Source organism: Cariama cristata, unplaced genomic scaffold, assembly GCF_000690535.1.
Source record: "Cariama cristata isolate BGI_N322 unplaced genomic scaffold, ASM69053v1 scaffold21278, whole genome shotgun sequence".
Lineage (NCBI taxonomy): Eukaryota > Metazoa > Chordata > Aves > Cariamiformes > Cariamidae > Cariama > Cariama cristata.
Window position 1 is genome coordinate 1 of NW_009631972.1, and position 25,477 is coordinate 25,477.

Consider the following 25,477-nt stretch of genomic DNA (forward strand, 5'->3'; position numbering starts at 1 on the left):
ATATACAAAAAAAAAAATTAAAGCTGCTCGATAGGGTTAATGCAATGTACAATTCCACAGAGCAGTGACAAAGGGTCAGCAGAAGCAGCCAACACTCCCCAGCCTACTCTTGAGTGAAGATCATGTGCACATTCTTAATAGACAAACTACTCCTGAAGGGCCGTATTTACAGTCTATTTACATTGTCCTTTCAGGCTTTAGATTTTCCAAGTAAATGGTGCATGATCACTGTGTATGAAGGATTTCCTCCAGAGGAAAATACTCAGTCAACTGGTCTGCTGTTTGTTACTTAGAAGCCTTGATGCAAGTCTCCTGGGAACACATCCTGATCCCCGCAGACCACTAGCCATATCTCTGTAAGCACTGGAATTGAAAAATATTTTCAGAGGGTTTGATCCAGGTTTTCCATTTTACAGGCAGGAAATGGCACTGCTGTCACCCAGCAGGTCACAGTGTTCACAGCTGGGCCAGGCTCCTTTCTCCCTGGGGTCAGGCACAAGAAACAAGTTGCTATCCCTCTTGGTTCTCTCAAATGGTAACGAATACATCTGGCAGAACGCTGCCCCTGCCCTGATTTGAGCGAGCTGCTCTCCTCCACTTCACAGCGTCTTTGACTCAATACTTGTCAACACCCTGATTCCAAGCCTCAGGTTGGGAATTTTTCCAAGGCAGCATCAAGGACAGGGATGCAGTTGAGTAACGATGTCCATAACACCCACCACCTCAGAAGTGCAACAGCCAAACTGCTAACGCCCACGAACAGCAACGTGGAGAAATCCACCGCAGCGCTAGAAACTGGTTCTGGGTGGATGCCTACAGGCAGAGATCTGCCTTGCTGCGTACTGTCTGCGGCCTCGGTTGATGCCATCACAACCCCGTTTTCAGTTCAACAATTTGCAGAAAAAAAAGGGTAGCATGTTCTTCACTTCCATTTATCCTCTCAGCAGCTTAACTGTCCTATACCAGAAAGGGAAAAAAAAAAAAAAAAAAAAGAAGATTAAGTCAGCCTCATACTATGAAGAGAACATCATGTAAGAGCACATAAAGCAGCAGAACAAGTGTGCAGCATTGTACCATCTAGCAGCCTGGCCACAGCTGGCTCTTGGGAAGCACTATGTTTAGCTTCCACAAAAGGAAAGCAGCATTTCTATAACAAAAGGAGCCCAGAAAAGGCACTACAGTGCATGCTAGTTAAGTAAAGTAGTGCATTTTCTGTTTGGCTTCGATCTCAGTCCACAAATTTAAATTCTTTTTTTATCAGTCTTCAATAGGAGCTGCTCCAAGCACATGGTCCAAACAAACAGTCTACATTTTAACAGGCATGTGACTAGTCCTCTTTAAAAACAAAGAAACAAAGAACCCACCACTGAAATATGAAAAGAAAGCATTTGCTCAACTTTACAGGAAAAACTCATTTAAAAAGTCAAAAATCATATAAGGTTTTCGAATGTGGTTGTTAGAGCCCAGATAACCAGAGCCACTGGAAATCAAGGGGTTGCCTGACTCACGGCAAAAAAAGCTATCTGCCAACCACTGGTTTACACTCTCTTAGAAGTTCAGAGAGCAGAAGGCAACACAGGAGAAAATCCTGAAGGAACCACTCAGCCCATTGCAGTGGCTGACACAGCAAACCCTCAGAGGACGGGAGCGTTGTGATTAGCTCCAGCACAGGAAACCTCATGGCCTCATTTTTGGTTTTGGGTTTTTTTTTCTTTTTTTCCCCTTTCAGTATAGTCACTGCTGCAAGACTCCCGCTGTACAACACCCTCTTTGAGTCCTTGCACTCCGCTGGCCCAAAGTCCTTCCCTGCTGCAAGTACCCACTCCCCGGCTGAGCTGAGACCCAGGCAGACAGCTGCAGTTTGGCCAAACTTTTATCTGATCCCAAAGGCAACCAATGCCCACATGACAACCCCCAGGCTATGCTGGCTGCCTCTCCAAGCCCACAACATTCGCATGCTTCCCTTCAAATCCCCAACTGATTTGGGGACAATTTAATCTCCCTAACAGCCTTGACTGGAAAAGGGCAAGAAACAAGGGACAGTCCAGCGAGAGCCCTGGGCTGACCGGTGATCAGACACATTCCGAGTCTTTCGATCTAAAGAACACAATGCAAACGCCATCTCTGAAGCAGACATTCCCTGCAGGCCATGCAGCCGTGCTATCTCTGCAATGTGTCAGTAACATGAAACAACTGCAGCAAATGGCTCTCAATCAAGAAGCTTCGCAGTATGGGGAAAAAAGGAAACTGGATCTTCCTCTTAATGCATCCTAGCTGCTGTTCAATGTAGCTAAGGATGTCTAGATGCTACAACAAGAATTCCCTTAAAAATGCAGATCAAGCTGAAGAAGGAGACTACAGCTGCAGCTGGGAAGGGAAGAGGGAAAAACTCCTTTTCTCAGCCTGAAAGGGGCCACAAAAGTGCAGCCCCTTTGCTGCTAGATGGGTACTCGGGAGATTCCAAGCTCACATTCATCCACCTCAACTACAGCTCTCCTCCAAGCTGGAAAACCCCAGCCAGAATTACCTGGTCGGCACCAACCACATCAATATCGACATCTTCAGCTGTGTCTTCTGTTTGACCCTCCTCTGACACATCTTCTGTCTTCATCTCATCTTTGCTGGAAAAAAAAAAACAAGCTAAGTCTTGAGAAACTTTATACCACAAGTTGCACATTGCACAAGTCTGCTTAAGGCACAGTAGTTCACATATTAAGATCTGCTGCTGAGACATCCATGTAAGGTAGCTCAGAGTTTCTGGCTCAGTATTTCCCAGGTATGAAACAGCTTAGACTGTGAGGAATTTCCAATAAAGCAGTTCAGAAACAAAACATTCATTTAAACAGGGGCTACCTTCACGTTTAATAAATTTTTGTTCTATTTTACTTGCATTCACCAGGTCCATTCAACAAGTGTCTCAAAACCTGGAAAAGCATGTGTCTTTCTGGGATTGTGTTTCATCTTTTAACTTACCAATATGGGAAATGGCACCTAACACCTGAATAAATGAACTGTATTAAAGGAAAATATCCCAAGTGAGCACTTTGAGTGCTTTACAGAGCTCAAAAGTAGACTCCAGACTCCCTGTTTCTGCAATACTTCTCTTACATCCAAGTTCTGGGGGGTTTTACTCAGGTGTGTGTACAAACAGCCAGGGAGTAACCAACACCACAGCCCTCTCTAATCAGGACCAGAGATGAGAAATGGGACACGGAACCTTCCTCCTTCCTTGTCTTTTTCTCCGCACACTCGATATTAGTACAAGAAGGCACGGGAGCCTTGTGACAGTGGGAGACAATCAGGCTAAAGCAGCAAATGTGAGGAAACAAACCAAAAAAACCCCACCAGTCCTTGGGACACAGCCCATAAGAGAGACAGGAGGGGCACACAGCCTTTGCCCATGGAAGTATTACACAAAACAGAAACAGAGGTGGATAGAGAGACCTCAACCGTCAATACCAGGACAAGTGAGGGACCTTGTAATACATAAAACTCACCAGTATCTTCTCCGTAGTCGTCCTGGACGAAGGAATGGTAAATGTTCCTGCAAGTGCATCTCTCGAGATTTCAGCCTCTTTCTGCTTTTCCCTGCTGCAGAGGCAAGCTGGGACGCACACTGCAGTTCTGCAGCTTTGCTTGCTGCTTCAGTTTGGCTGCTTTCAGTCAAAGACCCTGTGACAGACAGTGAACAGACTCGTTCTTCAGCCTCACCCTCAGAGGTCTCAAGATGGACATTTCCAACACATTCCCTGCGGTAGTGAAGCAATGGGGCCAAGCTCAAAGGGAGATTTGGAGCAAAGCATTTTGAAGGAGCCAGCTAAAAGTCACATAAAAGAAAATCCACTTAATTTGCCCACTGGTCATTTCTGCAATCTAGATTTATGATCTTGGCCCCAGTCCATAAGTGCTATCAGTACAGCTGGGTCTATATAACCCTCAAGAAAGGAGGGCCTTTGGGATACAAAGGCACAAGCTTTCTAAAGGCAAGTCACTGAAAAGAAAATTTCTGAGAAAGGATGAGAAAGAAAATAAAGGACACTCTGGAAAAATTCCCTTTCCTCCATATACAATTGCATATGTCCATAGCATTTACCATTTTTACTAGCAATCATTTTCATAATGACTTTACTACATTTAACTAAGTCCCACTATATCCGTGCAGTGAATACCTCATTACGGATTGAAAGTCCATGAGAGCTGCTAAAGCCTGGATGCAGCCCAGCTAACTATAACTCTTTAAGTCAGGAGTATAATCTTATAGGTTCCCTAGAAATTCAACAGAGAGAAAGACCCTAGAAGATGATTTGGTCCAGATCATCTGGGCCGAAGATTTTAATCAACTCCTGGAAATACCTCTCCTGTCTCAATTATCCACAGGGCCTAAAGCAGCAATGCCCTTAACTTAACGATTGAAAGCAATGAACCAAGTCTCAATGGCACAAACAAATGCCAGAGCTCAGTACAGAGCAGAATTCAAGATTATCTGAATTCAGCTCGCTCAAAGTCTCCCGACCAACCTTACTGCTATTGAGTGATGAAAAGACCTTTCACAACAACAAAGCTGAAGGTAAGAACTACAGTTCAAACTGGGAAGTCCACAACATCCAACACACTGTGGTACTGCTAATGCAAACCATGAAGTGCATTTTAGTTGGGACAAAGCAAATACAGCTGATCCAGAACAGGGAAGTTTTCATACCGTTAGACAATTTCCTTTTACAAGAAGATATCTTAGATGTGCCCACGGGGGACCACACTCCTGAACTGCCAAGGACAGAGCTCTCCTCGTCTTCATTTGCCAATAAAGAGTTTCTGTACCAAATCAACGGCTGCCATTCGTCTCCTCTGCCAGGCAGTGGTTCCGCTATATACCTCTGTAAGTAAGCGTACCTGGAGAAAACCGAAAGCAAGCATAAGCAAACTCAGTATCTTTCTCTCTCAATATCTAGGCAAGGTATCTCTAGAAAGGTATTTTCCCTTTACTCTTCAAAGGTGCGGAGAGAACTGTCAAGGAAAAAGAACGGGCATCCCTTTTCTCAGAAATATCTGAATATTTAAAATGCAAATGCCTTCAAAACTAAGACAGTGCTTGAATTTTAGCATTAGAAACAACATCAGATCCACAGAAATTACAGAATTACATCAGTCTCTAGAAAGAATTTCCTGTGCAGGAAGTCACTGCCAATTGCTGCTGGCAGGAGCAGTCTGAACGGAGCAGAACTCTGCCAGGATGCACCCTTCTCCTGGTGGCCCTTCTCTGCCTCATGGACTGCAACGCAAAGGAGATCCCAGGCGAGAGATGCTCCTGGTGATTCAATAGTACAGCAGGTCAGGAAATGGGGTATTTATGCCATGAGTGCCTGTTTTGTCAAAATGAAAAACAAGAACAACCAGTTAAACCACTTTCCTATAATATCACCTCAAACTCAATCCAATTCCCTTGGGTTCCCAACAAAATTTCAAGTGTCTGCAAGAAGCCGTTAACAGCTCTGCACTTATGACAACACACAGGATGTGGGAAACATCAGTTCAAATCCCTCTTCTGCCTGATTCAATCCAGAGACTTGACATTGGGCCTCCTTGAATCGCAGGTGAAGCTATCACCTTTTCTGGAGCAAAGAGATCTCCTTCAAACATTCTTTTTGAGAAACAGGACATTTCAGAGAAAGTCTTTCTGACCCATTCCTACTTCATAACAGTAAGAAAAGAAAACCAAAGTCTGACTGTGGATTAGAAACTGGATAGTCACTACATTTCAGCTACAGCTCATCACTTTGAAATCAAGTCCAGTGTTGTTAAAACAGACCCCACCTTAGCAAATACCAGAAGTGACAGTTTTAACGCCAGCCTGTACAGTACATTATTCTTTCTTTGATTAGGAGTGTGGCCTGGAAAATATCAGACGTTTCATTCACTTTGCAAAACAAGAAAACCGGTGCCGGGAGGAGGTTAGGGTAAGCACCGACTCCGAAACAATTAGAGTCCTGGACTCTGGGGGCCCCAGGGATCAAGAAACCCTGGTAATGGAATTTGTTGGTTTCAAACAAGCATGTATTGTAACTACTGTTTTAGGGTCTAATCCAACTGCTATCAATGTCAATGGAAAGACTCTGACTGATTCAGGAATCGGGCCCTTCATGCTGCTTGTTATACAATAATTCATGTCTGGTGTGCATTTGGTGGCACAGAGCAATTGACAAGTCAGCTATTTTACTGTTGCAGCCCCGGCAATTACAGGGGAGGAGGTTAAAATCCGTATACTTTGATGGTGTTGAAATATACTCCTTTCTAACAAATGCCCATATTCTGTATCTCATCTGTTACAGGCACATTCACATATGTTAACATACAGACCTGGACATCAATCCTATGATTAATAATAAAAATGAAAATAACCAGATGTTTATTTCTAAAAGTTCATGTTGACCTAAAACATTCCATCCAGTAATTTATGATGGGGTTAAACCTAAATATTTCTAAGAGGAAATATAATCTCCAGCCCCTGCAAGGCATTTTAGGCCTCCCAGAATAGAAACTGTTACTCTAGAAACATAGTTGAGTGTAGTTGTGGATAAAATTGCAATTTCCCCCCTTGTGAATTTTATTGTTTCCCATTTGTTCCCAGCAGCAGTGGGAAGGTCCAAAGCAGTAAGAACTGAAGTCAAAGTGCATTCCCTGATAGGTTCTGTATTTCCCACAAAAGTTTTCAATGAATAAAACTACCTGAATGTATCTAATACATTCAGGAATATACTTCTGGAATATATCCTCTGGTCAAGAAGTTAAATATAGCCCTAGGAGAAAAACTACCAGAATTTAGCTTTAAATCTGCCCACATCAATGATGAAATATTTTCCTCTTGTTTAATTAAACATTACTCCTTGGAGGGAAATGAAATGACAAAGATTTTCAAGGATGGATTAACAGAAATCTACTTACTGCACAAGTGTCACCACACAGATGAAAACAACTCTTTAAAATCCAGACAACATGGACATAGTTGTACAGAAGCTGTAGAAAACAGGGCCTGGAGCACCTCCCCTATGAGGACAGGCTGGACAGGGGTTGTTCAGCCTGGAGAAGAGAAGGCTCCAGGGAGACCTCACAGCAGCCTTCCAGTACCTAAAAGGGAGGCTACAGGAAAGCCAGGGAGGGACTCTTTATCAGGGGCATGTAGTGACAGGATGAGGGGCAATGGTTTTAAACCGGCAGAGGGAAGATTTAGGTTAGATATTAGGAAGAAATTCTTCACGGTGAAGGTGGTGAGGCAGTGGCACAGGTTGCCCAGAGAAGCTGTGGATGCCCCATCCCTGGAAGTGTTCAAGGCCAGGTTGGATGGGGCTTTGAGCAACCTGGTCTGGTGGGAGGTGTCCCTGCCCATGGCAGGGGGGTTGGAACTAGGTGGTCTTTAAGGTCCCTTCCAACCCAAACCCTTCTGTGATTCTATGATTCTATCAAAACCAATTCTAGTCATAGATCTCATAGATTCTCTCTGAGAAAAACGCAAGAATAGAAAGGGAAGTTATCACTACCCACAGATTATCCACGGTAGATTTACAAGGGGTTGCAATCATTATATGTCAATATTTTTCTTCTGTATTTTGCATTTTGGGTTTGATTTCATTTTTTAAAATACATTGTCTGGGTAGCTGGCACTTATTAATAAATTGTGTTTGTCATGTAAACAGGAAAGTAGCCCTTTTACCACCTTTGACCCTTGTTATATAAAAACTGGTTGATGATCCCCATGGACGTTACCCTCCCATTTAAGACAAAGTGACACAGGAGTAAGTAAGTTACACAGGACTCAGCAAGATGTGATGGTTGGGGTTTTTTTTCCATTTCTGTTGAATTCTTCTGCAAAGTGGAACTTTTCGTGTCAGGTACTAGAGTGATTTGCTCAGAAATTCAAAAAGGCAGATGTGTCTTAATTCTACATTCTACATGTCTTCAAGTATGCTCTCAGGAAAATGGAAATATCTGTTACATATTTTGCAATAGTTTTTACAGTATCTGTAGATAGAAGACTGAAGTACAGAGATCCAGATCCAAAATAAGCAGCACTGACTAGGGGAGTAAAGACAAAGGTCAAATAGAAGGAAGAACATTACTTCCTTCTCAGAAATGACTGGAGTTGAGGCAGGTGAAGAATGGAATAAGACACATAATCATACATCTCTCTGTTCAGATGTGTAATGCCCCATGATGCCAAAAGAGGGCTATCATTCTTATATTATTAAATGTAAATATTTGAACCACTGTAAAACATGGGCCCAACTGGATCAGGGCATATTCCCCAGTAAATAGTAAATTCTTTAATTTAAATATCCACATTACGAATAGTATCATGTATATTTCCATTCCAAATATATTCCATCAAAGTCAGGTAATTGAGTCCTGAAGCTGTGGAATTAGATCATTACAAAATAATGACCCAGGCACTATCTTTTCCTCAATCTTTTCTGCTTTACTTTTCTGTTTAGAAAAGCATTACCATTAGCCAGTCAAGTTGCAAATCTCTTTCACCAAGCTAACATTGTCTTTCCTTTAGAAGAATTGCCATATGTGGCCACAACTATGTCTAAAAAAGATCTAGAATGCAGACTGCACATACGATCTGAAATAACTGATACCACAAAAGTCAACAAGTGTGTCTCAAACTAACAGCCTTAGGGGCGGATTGATTTCAAAGGTTCTCTGAAAAGCCCTTGAGCAAGTTCTGCAACACTGAAGGTCAAGCGTCCCATGTACAGGGATACACAAAGCACAAACTGTGTATGATAGTGCACAAGAACTTAACTTACACTAGTCTTTTGTCTGGCTTTAGCAGTTTGTTGGAAAATTCACTGATGATTAACAGAAAGCTCAAGTTAGGAGGTAAGCATTTTCCATCTACTCCAGTAGCTCCTTGAAAAGCAAATTCGATCCCTTCCCTATTGGAAGAAAAAAAAAAAAAAGAAAAAACACAACAAGAGTAATAAAACAGACAACTAACAAAAGCAATGACCATGGACAAAGTGATGTTACGTGGCACATACTTGTGTATCATGGCTACAGATTCTCTAGATTTCACTTGGTCCCAGCCAAACGTTAGTGAAAAGCGACGAGCAAGTTCTTTTATATTTGTGAAGGAAGCAGAGAAGTCCACACTTTTACCGCTGTCTTGGCTTTTTGCATGTGTCTGAAACAGCTGCAAAAGAAGTCTCAGATAAGCAACCATATGTAATCCTACAGGCAAACAAAGACCAGGACACAGAGACATGCACAGCAAGCAACAGTTTGCTTAAACAGAAAGAAGCCTTACAAAAGAGCAGGTTAGTCATGTGCGTCAGAAGTGCACAACTGGAACGACGAGGAACTGACACAAAGGACACTGTTGTGCATAACAGATAGGTACAAATCCAAGAATAAAAATAAAAATGATGTGCATAAACAGAGATGATGGCTCCACTGACCCCATCTCCTGTTGGGACTTCTGAATCAAACCCAGAGACCTAATTTTCCCGAGAGGCTTTCAGGATATCAGGATGCAGATATAAAGCAGCAAGTTTGGCATCAGCTAGTTTAATTTCTGAAAGTGAGACTGGGTCAAAAGCACATCTCGAGGTCAAGTAACTATGTTTTGGGTTTTTTTCTTAACAGAAGATGGAGGTAGCTTGTTCTCTTCAACCTGTTAACTTTCAAGGTCACACAAAGGCCAAAAAGGGCCTGTTGTCTATGTGATACCTAAACACAAAGTCCTGACTATGTCAGCAGAATATATGTAGTCAAATGCTGCTTAGCCTCCCCTAAGCTCAGATTTCAGGGGCTAGTTCACAGATCTAAGCCCCTGGCAAAGTGTGTGAAATAAGCAAAGCTCATGTATCAGTACCCCCTGGGAGGAGCCTGCTCGGTGGCTTACAGCGGGACTCCAAGCTAGAAGCAGCTCTGGTCATGGGCAGAGCCGGCAAAAGCAGCTGCTAAAATAGCTAACTGGCCTCATCAGTCAGCAGCTGCAAGCTCCAGCAACTCAGACCCTTCAGACCCTTCAGAAAAGCTGTGACCCACCCAGAAAAAAAATACTGAAAAGACTGGGGATTAGAGCTGGCCAACCACAGACACATTTGTGGTTCCTCAAATTCAATAGGAATTGAGGTAGTCCACAAAACACAGAATAATATCCTTAACCTTTGTTAAGAGACAACTACCATGTCCTAAGAAACACTCCGTGATCTCACATCAGTCCTAATACACTATGCATCTGAAGATTAAAAACAAGACAAAAAAATCGTGCACAAAATTACATTTTAAAACAGATGTAATGATTTGAAAGTTTTATTTATGACATGCAAAAACAACATACACATAGAAAGTACAGACAAGGAAACGATTTCTTCCACTAGGTTTTTTAATGAATCTGAATAATTATGGCAAGGTAGGTAAAAAAGTCCAATATGAAATCAGCTGTCATAAGAGCCCCTAGCCTCTTGCTTTAATCTTAACCTTACCTGCTGCAGACAGAGAATCAGTGTCTTGGCACTCTGAATTTTGTCATTGTGCCTTGTCTTGCTTAACGTTTCTTTAATTATGTCTCCAAAATCATTGTAGGTCTATTAACAGCAACAAAACAAATGAGAATTATCATTCCCCTTCTTTAGCACTGGGAGTACACAAAACACATGACTGTGTTTATCTGACACAAGAAGTTCACAGAATACTCCCAATACCGGAACACCCAAGCTAAAAGATGAAAACTGGACTTTTTATATTATTTAACAAATAAGGCAATGGTATGCTCCTTTAAAAGTAATGTGAGGATTAAAGTTACACTGAAATTATTAAGTATTTATTATAGCAAAAGAACAAAGCCTCCTCAGGAGAGAAACAGAGAGTTTTCTGTATTTAACCAGTGCTTCCCTTGAGCCCAATGAAGTAAAGAACAAGATCCATATGCAGGTATTTCTGAAGTCCTGTTAGTTGACTCAGGGAAACTGCCCACCACTCTGTGCTGTTCTTGGCCCTCTTGAAACCCACCTCAGAGTGGCTGAAGCACTACCAGTTGTCTAAACAGCAGGACTCATGTGACATCTAGGCCATCTGCATATGGACTGCGTAAGCGGTATGAAGTAAGTTGGCCGCTCCAGTGTGAAAATCTCTATAGTTAAAACACTCTCCCAGCCATAAACTGTTTCTCTGTAATGGTCTCTCTGGAGAAGCTGAGGAGCACGGGTTCAGACAGACATAACCTCTACTCAATTTTCAGTTACTTTCTCTGCAGTGAGGTACCTTTGCAGAGCAAAGAGGAGAGATTTGTCCCACTCTTGCTTGATTTTATAGCCCTTTTGTGATAATACAAGGATTCAGAGCCATAAAACTATTAACCCCACATCTTTCACAAACACTGGAGTCACTTTCAAAAACTAAAATGCACTGATAGGCAAACCAACCTTATCTAAAACATTACCTTCACATAATACTTAAAGATCTCAGCAGCCGCAGTCATCTCTACCACATTATACACTATTAACTTGCAATATGCTGCAAGAAGACTCCGCTTTTTGTGCAAGTCGTCAAGTTTGCAACTTTCATCCTTTCTCTCCTCCTCTTCTGTCAGGTCTAGGGAAACAAAAGCATTGAAGCTTTGTTCTACTACTTTATTCAAGATATCTCAATTTTAATGACCAACTTTCATCCAAATAGCACAGACTCGGCTATTCAGTCAACATGCTAGGCAACAGATGCTAGCGCTCATTGCTGTGTATACCAGAACACACAGGTTTATTTTTATTTCAAAGCTTGCAGCTGATGACAGTGAAAACAAGTTATTTCCAGAGTCTTCCACTCTGATCTTCACAGGGCTTTAGCATTTCTACTAGTCAGAATCTCCTTGTGCAACACTGCTCACAGATACAGAACAGAACCTGAGTGCAGAATAAAAGGCAAAAACACACCAAATGCAAGAGACCAGACAAATTGCAACCACACTTTTTTTCCCTAGAATAACACAGATGCTAGAAAACCAGCACATAACTCATCAGAAACCCTTCAAAAGTTGCCATACACAGTCAACAAGAGAAGATTAAACTCTCTAAGCGGTTTTCAACAAAAGTGAAAGAAAAAAGTAATTTCATATCATTAAGAACATATTAAGTCTCTGGAACATGGGTTAATTACTAGCTGGATAACTTGTAGAAAACAAATACTCTTAAGAGTCTTCCAACATAGCTATGAAGGTGCCTGGGGAGAGCTTCTTGCAGCAGGAGAGCTAATATACACCCTTTCCTGCTGTGAATGTAGTTTATCAACTGCCAAAGGGCTTCAGTCTTTGGCCTATAATTTTGATGTGGACTGTTTCCACTTCTAGCACAACTGCAGTCCTGGAAACAAACATAAGGCAAGTGACTGATCAGAAGTATCTGCAAATTAGAGTTAAAACTAAAATGGAGCAGCTGCCAGCTAAGCATACAGACAAGGACATCTATAGCATGACAAAATCACTCATTCAGGAAGGAATCTGCAATGGGATGCCAGGGATCCTTTGTGGGGAGGACTGAGAAATGGAAAGCGTCATACAAAATGGGTTTGAAACAGACCCCAGGCCATCTAACCCAAAACAGGATCAATTTTATCAGTTTCAGATACATAACATATGCAACCTGAAACAACCTGCTTCAAAAACTCCCATGACTAGGATGCTACGATCTACTTGAGCAATCTTTTCTATTGTATCTCTACCTTTACCAATAAGGATTCTCTTCTACTATCTCCCTGTTACAATTTAGGCCCATCACTTCTTGCATATACACTATGACCTGAAGTGTGGTCCCCCAAAACTGAACACAGAACTCCATGTGAACAGCTGAAGGACAAGAGTTTGACACAGTAATCTAGAACAATGCTTGGTTTTTCAAAGCATGACCCTTGAACTCAGCCTCAAAACCACAATGAACTAACAATCTGTTCTCAAAACACTCCCCAAAGAAACCAGCCATCACAATAACAGCCTCAATATGGCATCTGAATGTGTTTGAAAAAGGCAACAGAGCAACAAGTACTATTTCCTACTGGATTGAGAGCAGCCCTGAGGAGGACTTGGCACACACCCGGCAATGTGTACTTGCAGCCCAGAAAGCCAACCGTGTCCTGGGCTGTATCCAAAGCAGCGTGACCAGCAGGTCGAGGGAGGGGATTCTGCCCCTCTGCTCTGCTCTGGTGAGACCCCCCCCCCGCAGCACTGCCTTCAGCTCTGGGGTCCTCAGCACAAGAAGGACATGGACCTGTTGGAGCGAGTCCAGAGGAGGCCACGAAGGTGATCGAGGGCTGGAGCACCTCTGCTGTGAGGACAGGCTGAGAGAGTTGGGGTCGTTCAGCCTGGAGAAGAGAAGGCTCCGGGGAGACCTTAGAGCAGCCTTCCAGTACCTAAAAGGGGGGCTACAAGAAAGCTGGGGAGGGACTATTTACATGGGCATGTAGTGATAGGCTCTAGGGTAATGGCTTTAAACAGAGAGGGTGGATTTAGATTAGATATTAGGAAGAAATTCTTCATGGTGAGGGTGGTGAGGCACTGGCACAGGTTGCCCAGAGAAGCTATGGATGCCCCATCCCTGGAAGTGTTCCAGGCCAGGTTGGATGGGGCTTTGAGCAACCTGGTCTGGTGGAAGGTGTCCCTGCCCATGGCAGGGGGGTTGGAACTAGGTGATCTTTAAGGTCCCTTCCAACCAACCCATTCTGTGATTCTATGAAATCTGCCCTGCACCCCCCAAATCAAAACCCACTAGTCCTTTACTTTGATGGCTTAGAAGTGTCCATGCATTGACATCACACTGTAACACTGCAAGGCCTTCCTCTAACACCATCATCTGTACCACCAGCCTACCAAATACTTTTACATTCTTACCCATCAGCCCTTTTCATCCTACAAGTAAATTGGCAGCTATTTCCTGTGGTCGATGCACGGTGGATACAGATCAGTGAATAACCGGTCAGCCACTTTGTAAAAGGGCCCATCCAAAAAAAACCTAACAACAAAAAAAGACCAGTCCCTTTTCCTGACACATTCAGTGCAGATGGCAAATGACAGCAAAAGTGGTAGATTGTTTCTTCAGTGATGAAGATGTCTAACCTTTGCTTTCCTCTTCTTCCTCCACGAAAACATGTTCCTGGATAAACAAAAGCAGTTTTTCCTGAAGTGATGTGCTAGGAAGATAATCTAGAAGTCCAACTGCTTCTTCATTATTATTTGAATCCTGGTGACTCAAAATCAGCAACCAGTCACAGAGTATCATGAAGGCCTGTATCAAGCAAACAAAGCCAAAGGAGGATTTAGAGACCATGTTACTTTTCATGCCAACTCCACTTTCCATCTCCATCAAACACCACAAGTCACAATCTAGCTTCTATCCCACTTCTTTCTCACAAGCTAAAGATTTCTCTTTGCCCCAACGTGTGGTAAAATGCCACAGCTAAGCCCTTCCAGAACTTGTACCTGAGGATACAGTATATACAAGTATCATGCATGAGCACCACCTAAAGATTTTCAAACTTCCACGGGAAGGAAGAAGAGCTCTATTATGCTAGAATAGTTCTCTTTTAACATGTGAATCACTGGACAATTTCTCCAATTTTTTTTTTTTTTAAGTAATATTCATAGCAAGGCATTAATAAAGCAATGAGAGCAACAAGTACACTCATCAGTTTAATCAGGAAACACGACTATCAACTAGCAAACTGAGTCATTCAGATAGATTCAGGCCTTGATTCTGCAGATGGACCCATGCAGACACACGTCTATGCTTGGTTAAAGCACTAACTTTTGTAGCATTTTAACTAACAACTTTAATTTTCCTTCAAAATAAATATTTGAAGACTGTTTTTTTTAAACAGTTATTTCTCTGCTAAGAGACAAAAAAATAGCAAAAATCAGTAGAAGGGAATAGTATGAAAAGAAAGACAGGCATTTAAAAGGAGGACTGAGCATGAACACCAGTTAAAGTGATAGAGAAACACAAACCTTTTCTCTTACATCTTTTTCCTTATGGTGGAGGAAGTACATGCAAATCTGACTGAAACGTGTCAGCTCTCTTCTTAGTGCAAAAAGAGACTCCTAAAAATGTATTTAGGAAAGGCAACAGGACAAATATGTTAGGAGCTATGATTCAATAGAGAGTTACAGAACAAACAACAGTTGCATCTTTCTTCCACTGATCATTCAAGATAGCACAGCTGATGATATTATGAAGGAAGCTGACATCTCACAGTAGTAACAACTTACTGGCTATGAACAACTTTAAAACCATGTCTTGTTTTCAGGCACAATATGTGGGTCAATAGATAGAATAGAAAGGTCAATCCATAAAAATATGTATTTCCCCCCCACTGTGGTGCAGAAATGTCACAAACACTAGTAGGGCATGTGCATCTGTCTGACTTGCTGAGGCTAGTGGTATTCAGCAAGTCACAAACTCTTTGTTTCTCCATCTGTAGTACAGGCAGCTCTAATAGCATGTATTCCCTTATTCACTTCAGCTTATCCTTATAAAGCAGTGATAATGATTTCTACTTTAGAGATGGAAGTAGAGTCATAAAAACTTGCCTCCATCCCACCTAATTTTCAATGTGTATTGCCTCCTGGAGTTGCTCTTCTTTCTCCCTCTATTGACTATAGAGGGAACGCAGTTTAACTATACTGCTAACTTTGGAACTCAGAAACGTAGACATCTCTATTAGTTAACATGAACCCGGCAAGACAGACTATTTGATTTGCCCAAAGCCACATAAAAGACTTTCTGATCCTTCACCAGGTCCCAGCTGTTGCACTGCAACGAGTTTTGAGAAAGGTTGAGAGAGCTGGGGTTGTTCAGCCTGGTCTCCAGGACAACCTTACAGCAGCCTTCCAGTACCTAAAGGGGCCTACAAGAAAGCTGGGGAGGGACTTTTTACAAGGGCAGGTAGTGATAGGACAAGGGGTAATGGCTTTAAACTGAGAGAGGGTGGATTTAGATTAGATATTAGGAAGAAATTCTTCACGGTGAAGGTGGTGAGGCAGTGGCACAGGTTGCCCAGAGAAGCTGTGGCTGCCCCATCCCTGGAAGTGTTCAAGGCCAGGTTGGATGGGGCTTTGAGCAACCTGGTCTGGTGGAAGGTGTCCCTGCCCATGGCAGGGGGGTTGGAACTAGGTGATCTTTAAGGTCTCTTCCAACCAAACCATTCTATAAGAGGAATGCCCTTACAGGAGGGCTGGATTTCATGCTGTGCAACTGTATCTTCAGAAGAAAGGGGATCTATCCCAGGGCATGCTGAGAAGGGGAGGGGGGGGGGGGGGCGCAAAACACTGCATTAGACCTACACTGCAGTAGCACTACTGGGAGAGGAGGAGGCGGGGAAGAAACAGTCCTAGAGCTGCTGTCCAGGAAACGTTCTTTTTTGCTCTTGGAACATCTCTCTCTGCCAACATCCAGACTTGGCCCTGCATAGTGGGCCGTAACATTGTGCTTCCAATCAAAAGCTGCTCCTTTATGAAAGGCCAAATTAAAAAATGTGCTGCCCCATTATCAGTCAAGCTAACCGTGTCTGGACTGAAGGGCAGAACATATTAGAGCAGTGAGAGACGCGGACATCCACACAGGAATGGAACAAGACGGGAATAGATAGTGAATCAGTCACCAAACGGGTAACCTCCCAGCTAGCATTTCTCACACAAAACAAATGTCCGTGTCAGCGTCCTGTTCTGTACACACAGGAGCACCAGGGGAGGGGGACAGAATGACAGAAGCAGCAGCGCTCAGTGTAGTCAGAAATCACCATAAAGAGGAGCTGTACAAGTACACATTCACACGTGAACCAAAGCATAAAAGAGTTTTCCTCTCTGGTGCCTTAAACTAGACTGTCTTCTGAAATACCTGGCAGAGCTTGGCACTTTATAAAACCAATTAAGAAAGTAAATAGTCAGCTGATGATAAAATTACCACTTTCAAACTTTCTGCCAGAAATACGTAAGTAAAACAAGAAAATAAAAACTAAACAAAGCAACAGGACTTCCTGGAGTTTTCATTGAATATTCTTTGTTGCTTAAAACATGAAAACAACAAACTGTTTGGCAGTGGAACAAGCTCCTTATCTCCATCAAGCCCCAGGAATTCAATGCACATGTTTTGCAGTAAAAATAGAGGCAAACCATTGTTCACTTATTCTCTTGCAGACTGAAAAAGCATAAACACTTTTTTTAAAAAAAAAAAAGAGGGCAAGACAGAGAGGAAAATACCTAGACTCAGTTTGGTTTCCTCAAGAAAATACACAAATTATCTTCTTAGAAAGAAGATAATTGTTTTTTCTGGCAATCTGAGAACAGAAAAGCAACTTGAACTTCTAGACGCACAACTCTAGGTTTCAAAATTACATGGAATGGCCAACCTTGGGAGAATTTTCTGAAACTGCAACTAGTTGCCACAGGAGAGAAAAATATGTGCACTGGAGGGCTGGCAGGATAATCTGCAAATAAAAACACATGTCCTTTATTTACATTAAAGGTTCGACAGCAAAAAGCTTAGGACTAAACAAAGCATCCAAGCCTGACATTCCGCATGCTGCTTGCATGATCATTTCTGCACTGTAAAGTATTTAAATCCTCAAAATAAGCTTAACAGGTTTACATACAAGCAAATGTTGCCTCCTGAGAAACTTCATTACTAAGGTGCTGCTTCTGCAGAACTCTTGACATCTTGATGAGTTCAATGGAAAGTAACCAAGTAATCATGTACTAAAAAGGGTATTCACAGAGGCTAACTTTAGCTTAGCCTCTCAGGATTTCTCTGCAGTCTTTGGTGAAAGGCAGACTCCTCCAGAGGGCAATTCAGAGCAGAAGCCAAACCTTGGTGCTCTGATGCTCCATCTAAAGGAGTCCACCTCTATCCCCTGGCTGCAGGCTCTGTCTACTCAACTAAATTTCACCCCTTCCCAAATAACCTCAAGTTCTCTCCTGAAAACAGGGGCTGATGAACATTCACGACTGCTGGAGTACTTCACCTTGTAATCCCAGGATATACACCTCCATTTTGGCATAGCCAACATTTGAGTTGAGGCAACCAGACAACCAAAAGGCTGCAGTTGAGACAACTGGTAATTACAAACCAGTTTCACCAAGAGTCAATATGCAAGCCACCAGTCCAAATTATTCCAGTTTCTGGTTACATGCAATCTGTAAGAGGCTCCTCACAGTCCCAACAATTTCATACGTACTGAGTGCAAGACTGTGCAATCAATGGGAAGTACTGAGCATACAACTGATCAATCCAGATGTCAGATAATTATCATAGTTTTGGATAATCTCCAAAACAAATGAATCTAAATGAATTTACTGATTCCAATAACGTTATATCAAAGACAGCCTCAGTTTCCCAGACTGAGAAATGGAAACAGTATCTTCATGCCTTACAGGACACTGATATACAAGATTATTTCATATTTCCTAATTTTCCTGCTTTCAACAAGAAAAACCTCTTTCAATGTTAAATATTAACAACTCACCAGAACCGGCAAACTCCCCTGTTCCATTTCAAACACCAGTAACCTTAAAGTCTTGTCATACAGATTCCACTTGGTGAGATCATGGGCACTGCAAGTGAAAAAGAAACAATAATAATGCACTAAGCAAGAAATGAAACCTCACCTGACCAAACAGGTTAAATGCATCCTATTTTTGCCTTTATCTGATATACAGCAATAATGTTAAACAACCAATTATTAATTTTAAAGGGGGGAAAAATGAAATTAAGTTTTTAATGATCTAATGCTGCATCCTTTACTCCATAGCTTTACAGTCTGCATTCCTACTACAAAACTGCAGTGTCATGAGGAGAGGACAAAGAAGCTTGAGCTCTGTACCTTTTCCTATACTCTATCCACACTCTCTAAGTGCTCAAAAAGGTCTAAAGAACAATTTCTCCACCCAGCTTTTCTAGACTGTTTCTAATACTCTTGAGCTTTCGCAACTCAACGTTAGACTTCTCTTTGCAAAAACAGAGCAGCCCTAGCACACAGGATAGGTAAAAGGCACATTGAGAAGAAAGCCCAATTCCTCCACCCTGTACTATCTTGCATGACAATTTAATTGGTGAACAATCCCTGCAGAACCAAGCTTTTGAGAAATCCATCTTTTAACAAAAGAAGATCAAATAAACTAAAACAAACAAAGCAGATTACATCTGCTGGGAAAAAAGACTGCATTCACTATACCCTCTTCAGACTGACCACCAGTGTGGACAGTAAGGCAGTGCAAAAGCATTCAGCTAGGAGGGAGGCACCACAGATAAGAGTATCCGCTCTGACATCCCAACTCTGTAGCACACACTTCTCAGCCCTATTAGGGCTGATGCTCCAACCTCAGAAGCGAGTCCAAAAAGAATTCCATACCCAAGAGTACAGTTCTGTTAAGAAGAAACTAAACCTTGCAGCACCTCTCATAGGGATCATTTTCATTCTCTTGTGAAAAATCTTATTAAACTCAACAAACAAGAGCAATTCTCACTTCACACCTGTTAGGTTGACACTTAAGTATATGAAAAAGTAAATTGTGTAAATAAATATCTCACTTATGAAAAGCTGCTACTCTTCTCAAAGCAGAGTGCATCCGGGAAATTTTTCCAGCATCCATAAAAAATCCTTCTTCCTAAATTATGAAAGTTTGGGAAAGAGAAAGGAATTAACCAGCGTGGGGAAAGGCAACCACTATGTTCTTTTCCCAACCAACCCACAAGCTTGAATTACTCTCCTCCAGCCCTCCCCAGTCCCTTGACCTTTAACCATGCTACTCTTGTCTTCCTCTACAGTAAAAAGAAAACAATATGTTGACTACACAGAAATTTTGTATAAGGAAATGTCCCTGTCATTAATGAACCCGTGGCAACCTCCCTAGACTACAGTATTGCTAACACAGAGTAAAAACTAGCAATTAGGTTCGCACAGAAGTGCTAACCCTCAGACTCATGGGCCATTCATGGTCCCTCACACAGTTGTTAAGGTTCTCTGGAAAACTAACTGTTCACATGGTACTGACTCTCCTTGCTTCCAGCTGCCAGATCACATTCAAAGATAGCTAAAAATATATTAAATACTTTCCCATAGATGCAATTGCTGTAGTTTCCACAAGTATACTACGTGATTATGAGAGACAGTATATACAACCAGGAATTAGAAGGGAGGGGTTCCAGGAGAAAATCTCTTTATTTAGATATAGATCACACTACGAAGGAGTGGAAGAATCCCTGGTCTAGCACTTATCTTGTTTCTCATAAGTACACATTCTCCCACATTGACACAGATATCTATTTAAGACCAACAAAATAAATCCAATCTGAGGTTAGGGGATTTTTTGGCTTGACACATTTTACAATATCCCAGTGTCCAATAAAAACCTGCCAGTGTTAACTCTCATACCATGGCATGACACCTGTTCATGACGGCACAGTTGATCAGATCAGCTGCGGGCTTCTGTTGTTCAGTTCAGCCAGCAAGCTATTCATATCACCACCAGCTGTTTCTGCTTTTTAGAACTAATGAAAAACTTTGAGGGAGACTGCAGTCCTCCTTCGAGGGGAAAGTCATCATGTCAAAGACCCCAAAGTTATACAATCTGCATTACAGACTGTCTTTTTTTTTTTCCCCTAGTACTATCTCTACAGTCAAAGTGGCAGCACAAAGGACATCTTGTGCACAGTCTAATATGTAGAAGTACAGAACTTTTTGTAACAGCCTCATCACATATAGATCCACAGCACTTATTAGCTGATCTTGCACATAGTATCTTTGACACAGTAATGGAACAACTATGGAACAACTATAGAGCAACTATTTAGCTTATGTCCAGAATATTCAAAAGACGTAAAATGCCCTGTTGCTCGTGTGGACTACCTCTTTTTTTTTTTTCTTTCTCCCCACTCTATTCCTGCCCAAATACATTTGCTTCATTAAAATGTAAACAGTCAACCTTTTCAGAGGCGCAAACCCATCTTTGACAGTACTCCTCCCCTCCAGCATAAACAGCACGCAAAGAATAGTTTCATATCCGCCTTAATTTTTTTATCTTCTTTTTTCATAGGGAAACAGTCTGTTTACCTCCACAATGAGTCACACTTACCTTTTGCCAGAAGCCATCTAGTAGCTGGTTAAGCTCTCCCATCAACCCATCTATCAGTTGAGTTCGGGCATGATCCACCTGGCTATAGATGGCAATTTCTTCACTGCAGAGGATATAATAAGTCCTGGAGGAAGCCTCAAGGACAGACATGTCAGAGTGTTTGGCCACAATATCTTTTACCTCTTTCAGCAAAGCATCCAAGTGCTGCAGGTGATAAAAGGAGTATTACAGGTAAATTGTGCAAAAATCACTCATGCTTTAGATACATTTCACAAGGCCCATATATCTCTATAAGTCATGCAACCAACATGAAACAAATGCCAGTCTAAGGAGCAGATGGGCAGGATTAGAGGATACAACATTTTTCTGGGTTTATAGTTCTTTTTTATTAATATTGTCTCTGGAGTTTCCTAAAGAATGAAGCAACTACTTTAAGGTCTACTTTAGCAATACACGTTTGGCACTACATAAAGACAAAGGTAGGGAATAAAAAAATGCCTTTCCAAAGGACAGGTGTGTCTCCAAACAATGGAAGTTGTCTCTCTCAGCAGCAGAGGATGGAGAATGTTTCAGATCACATCAGCAACTGAGGTCTTCACTCTTAGTGAGAGGAGGCAACTTCTGCCATTCTGCTGACCCTCTCTCTTTCTTCCGGGTAAGGTTTTGTGCTGAAATTAACCTAGGAGTGTTCGCCTAACATTACCTCCCTGTACACATCCCTGCTTAAGAATACATTAAGCTATTTCAAGGATTTCATCTATCCATTTCTGACCAACCCTCTCCCATCAGCAGATATACTATCTCCATTCTTATCTTTCAGTTACTATCACTCCCCAGCAGCTGGGAGTCAGTCTTCAAGGAGAATGAAACCCACTGTGTAGTAAACTCCTAGGAGACACCAGCTTAGACACATGGCATAACCCACCCTCTCTCCACCCAACAATGAAAAACCCAGGGCCAGACCTACAACATAAAACCACAAATCATTACCCACCAGGGCCAGGCACAGCATATCAGAATTGACAAGCACTACAGCTTTTCTTTGGCAGCCCCAAATCAAAAAGTAAAGCCTGAATAAGGCCACTTTCCTCAAGGTATGAGACCATTTTTTTATATTTCAACAGTCTCCCACCTGTTCCAAGTCCCACTAAACTCTGTACTTTGTCACACAAATTTAGCACATTCCACATGAACTGACTACCCCAATTCCTATTCACCTTCTCTAGATGTCCCGTACTGTAAACATCTAAATCATAATACTGAGGAATCTGCAGAAGATTTGCCACTTTTTGTGCATCTGTTGAATACTGCAGAGAAAAAACAGGATATGAGTACACTGCAGGAATTTTAATGAAATATTTAACATGCATTCACAGAGCAGCTGTTAGTTACCTTTGCCAAGAGCTGAGGAAGCACCATAATAAAGTGCTCAGTAATTTTGGTACAATCTTCCAATTGTATTTTCTTCTCTTTTACTGACAGAATCTGCAGATAAAGCATTTTGTTTCCATTATAAAATTGCTTAGATTTGAGTGGAATTTTACATGTAACCCAAGGTTAACTCACATGCCTTTGTCTAAAGCATACCAAGCTAAGACAAAGATACTTTTCCATGGAGACAACTAGATGCTTTTTTTTTCTTAACCTTAAATTAGATGCAAATCGCTAAACAGCTATACCTCATGGATAAAATGCTCACCATTTGTCAATAACATGCTTCAACTGGCTTTCCTCTAATGTTCATCTCCTTAAACATCCACTACTAATAAGATCTAGAGGTCAAAAGACACTTTGTCATTTCATAAAAATAAGCCATTTTATATCCTAAGATATACCTACCACTAGGAACATGCTGTCTGGTGAAGTACATAAGGCAAAGACAATGTGATTACAGGACAATAAATAAGACTAAGATGTACTGACTTTTTTGGCTGCACCTCTGCCCACTGGAGGATGACCTTCAGCTGCTTCTCTAACCGTTGCGAGGATAATTTCAATGAGAGCACTTTCATGGGCATCACTCAGTGCTGTAAGTAAATCAGTCTCCTTTCAGCATCACACAAAAGAAAAATGAAGATGCAGCAACAGCTAATGTAAAGGCTATTCATTTATCTGAGCAACTGTGGAAGGACACTACAGAAAGGAAGATGCAGTGTTGCTAAATAAACACCTAGAGAGTGTTTGATTTAATTTGAAGAAAATTATTTTCTACATTTACTGAACACAAAAATAATTATTCCTCTCATGGCTAAACTTTTTAGGGCAGTTGGACTTCCCAAAACACAGGCAGTTTTAACAAGGTCTACTCCTACTGACTACTATCTCATCTAGGACAAACCTGCTTCTTTAAGTACCAAAATGCTTTAACTCACTGGATGTACAAACTTTGATTTCAATCACACAACCACCTCCAGTTGTACTACAACAACTATTCATAGAATCATAGAATGGTTCAGGTTGGAAGGGACCTTAAAGATTTAAGTTCCCTTCACAATAATTCTACAAAAAACTAATCCTCTAGGGTGCTAGATGTCAGTGAACTCAACACATTACTCATTTTCTTTTGGGGCATGAACAATAGCCCAACAATACTGCACTTCAATCAATTAATACTTTTAGATTCTTAAGTTTTGGACAAACTAACAAAAAAAGTGAATGCTACATAAGCATTATGGCTTAATTATGCAAGTATTCTTGCAAAGTTTCTACACTAACATTACATAAATACAGAATACTGAATAAAACAAATATGCTGATATAAATATCACATTGGCAGGGCACTGAGTTGCATCTGCTTTGTGGCCTTTGGGGACCACAATTTGGGATCAAAGGGTACTGCAATATGGAATGATCCTAAACTAGCTGAAGGCAAAGTTCAAAAAACAGCATCAAGAGATTCATTCAGACAAAAATAAGCTCTTTGCTTACCCACCTTCTCCACCCTCTTCAGCGTTTTTTAACAGAAGAGTGGTCATGCACTCCCAGTCCTTCAGGAATTTGCCTGCCCAGTCCCACAAGCTGTCTACAAGGTATGCAACATGTTTGTGTAGCTAGGGATTAAAAACACAAGCTTATGGAAGCAAACACATCATTAAAAGAAATACAGCTTCATATCTTCCTCTCCCTTTTTCCAATTACAAAGTTTTGTCATTCATACATATATTCACACACAGTATTCCAACATATTCTGTTTGAGTCTAACTAACATTTAAACACTGTGTCTTCAATATGATATAAAGCAAGAAAGTGGGGGGGGGAAAGCAGGGAAAAAAAGCTTTTCTTTTCCCTTTTTAGGATAACTTTCCTTTGTAATTTAAGTAATCTCTTTAAAGTCAGCTTCTGTATTGCTTTTATATCGCTGATCGTACAACTAAAATCCAACCTTGGGACTAGAAACAAGTCAACATTTTAAGCAACGTCTGTGAAATTCTTTGCAGAAGGATTCAAAACTGCTGTGTCTGAGACACTTCGGCCAGATGTAGGTCTGCACCACCGCAAAAGCCAAGTAATGAAGTACAGCACTTAAGCTGATAAAACTCTCAGTAAAACTACGCAGTTCTCAGTCAGCATAGAGTCATGGTACAGCAATCCATATCGGCCTGCAGAAAGACACGGACACATACCAAAAAACCCTCGCTCAGTGGTATTAGTCTTTCAGGTTGTTTTCAGAAGCTGTTTCAGCACCGATTCTCTCCATTAGCATAGTTGTAAATTAGTTTTAATACAGCAGAACAGAAATGTCTTCATTAAAAACTCATCCTAGAGAGTGAAACCATCCCAAACACCAAACATTTCAGAGCTCACCACCAGAAATAGTTTTCAAAAGGAAGCCAATGCTTGATTTAACATGCAACACTGGATTCAAAAGGCTTACTGCAGGGGCTGTTCTCCTCACCTCACTCTCCAGGAAAAAACATATTAATCTTTTCAACTGGTCAGTACTCGCCCCAAACTTCCCTCCTCCTCTGGGCTGAACTTCTTCATCTCCCTCATGACTAAGCAGCCTGCCAAACGAAAAGAAAGTCAGTCCAGTTCTGCCATATTCTCTTTATGCTCATTTGCCAACATAACGCTAATTCTGTAAGAACCCAAGGATGGTATTTCTTCTAATGTCTCCTTATTTACTCCAAATCACATTAGACTTTTTTATCAGATGAAAGGAAAAGTGATTAGACTGTTTTCCATTATGAGAAATCTGCTATCCCTGTGGATGCAGAGACTATTTCTGACAGTTTCACAGGTACCCTGCCAGCTTTCTGGACAACAGATGCGGATTCCACAGAGTTGAACATATAATGAGATAGGTATTTGCTCATGCTTGAAAAGGGGCTTGCTCTAGGCTGAATTTAAACCTTAACAACAGGGTAG

The 25,477-nt window shown here is 41.5% G+C and overlaps 1 protein-coding gene across 1 annotated transcript; it reads right to left on the reverse strand.

Moving 5' to 3' along the window:
• Positions 1 to 2,527: 2,527 nt before the first annotated feature.
• Positions 2,528 to 25,113, reverse strand: LOC104155795 (cohesin subunit SA-2-like; the record flags this gene model as incomplete). Its single annotated transcript, XM_009706179.1, has 18 exons — positions 2,528 to 2,621; positions 3,498 to 3,672; positions 4,700 to 4,890; positions 8,805 to 8,933; positions 9,039 to 9,190; positions 10,488 to 10,589; positions 11,444 to 11,595; positions 14,102 to 14,270; positions 14,990 to 15,079; positions 17,389 to 17,466; positions 18,502 to 18,589; positions 19,566 to 19,642; positions 21,110 to 21,313; positions 22,327 to 22,416; positions 22,502 to 22,594; positions 23,033 to 23,136; positions 24,042 to 24,159; positions 25,005 to 25,113. Coding segments are annotated over 18 exons (2,215 nt in total), but the record flags the coding sequence as incomplete, so codon positions are not given.
• Between the last annotated feature and the right edge of the window lie 364 nt (positions 25,114 to 25,477).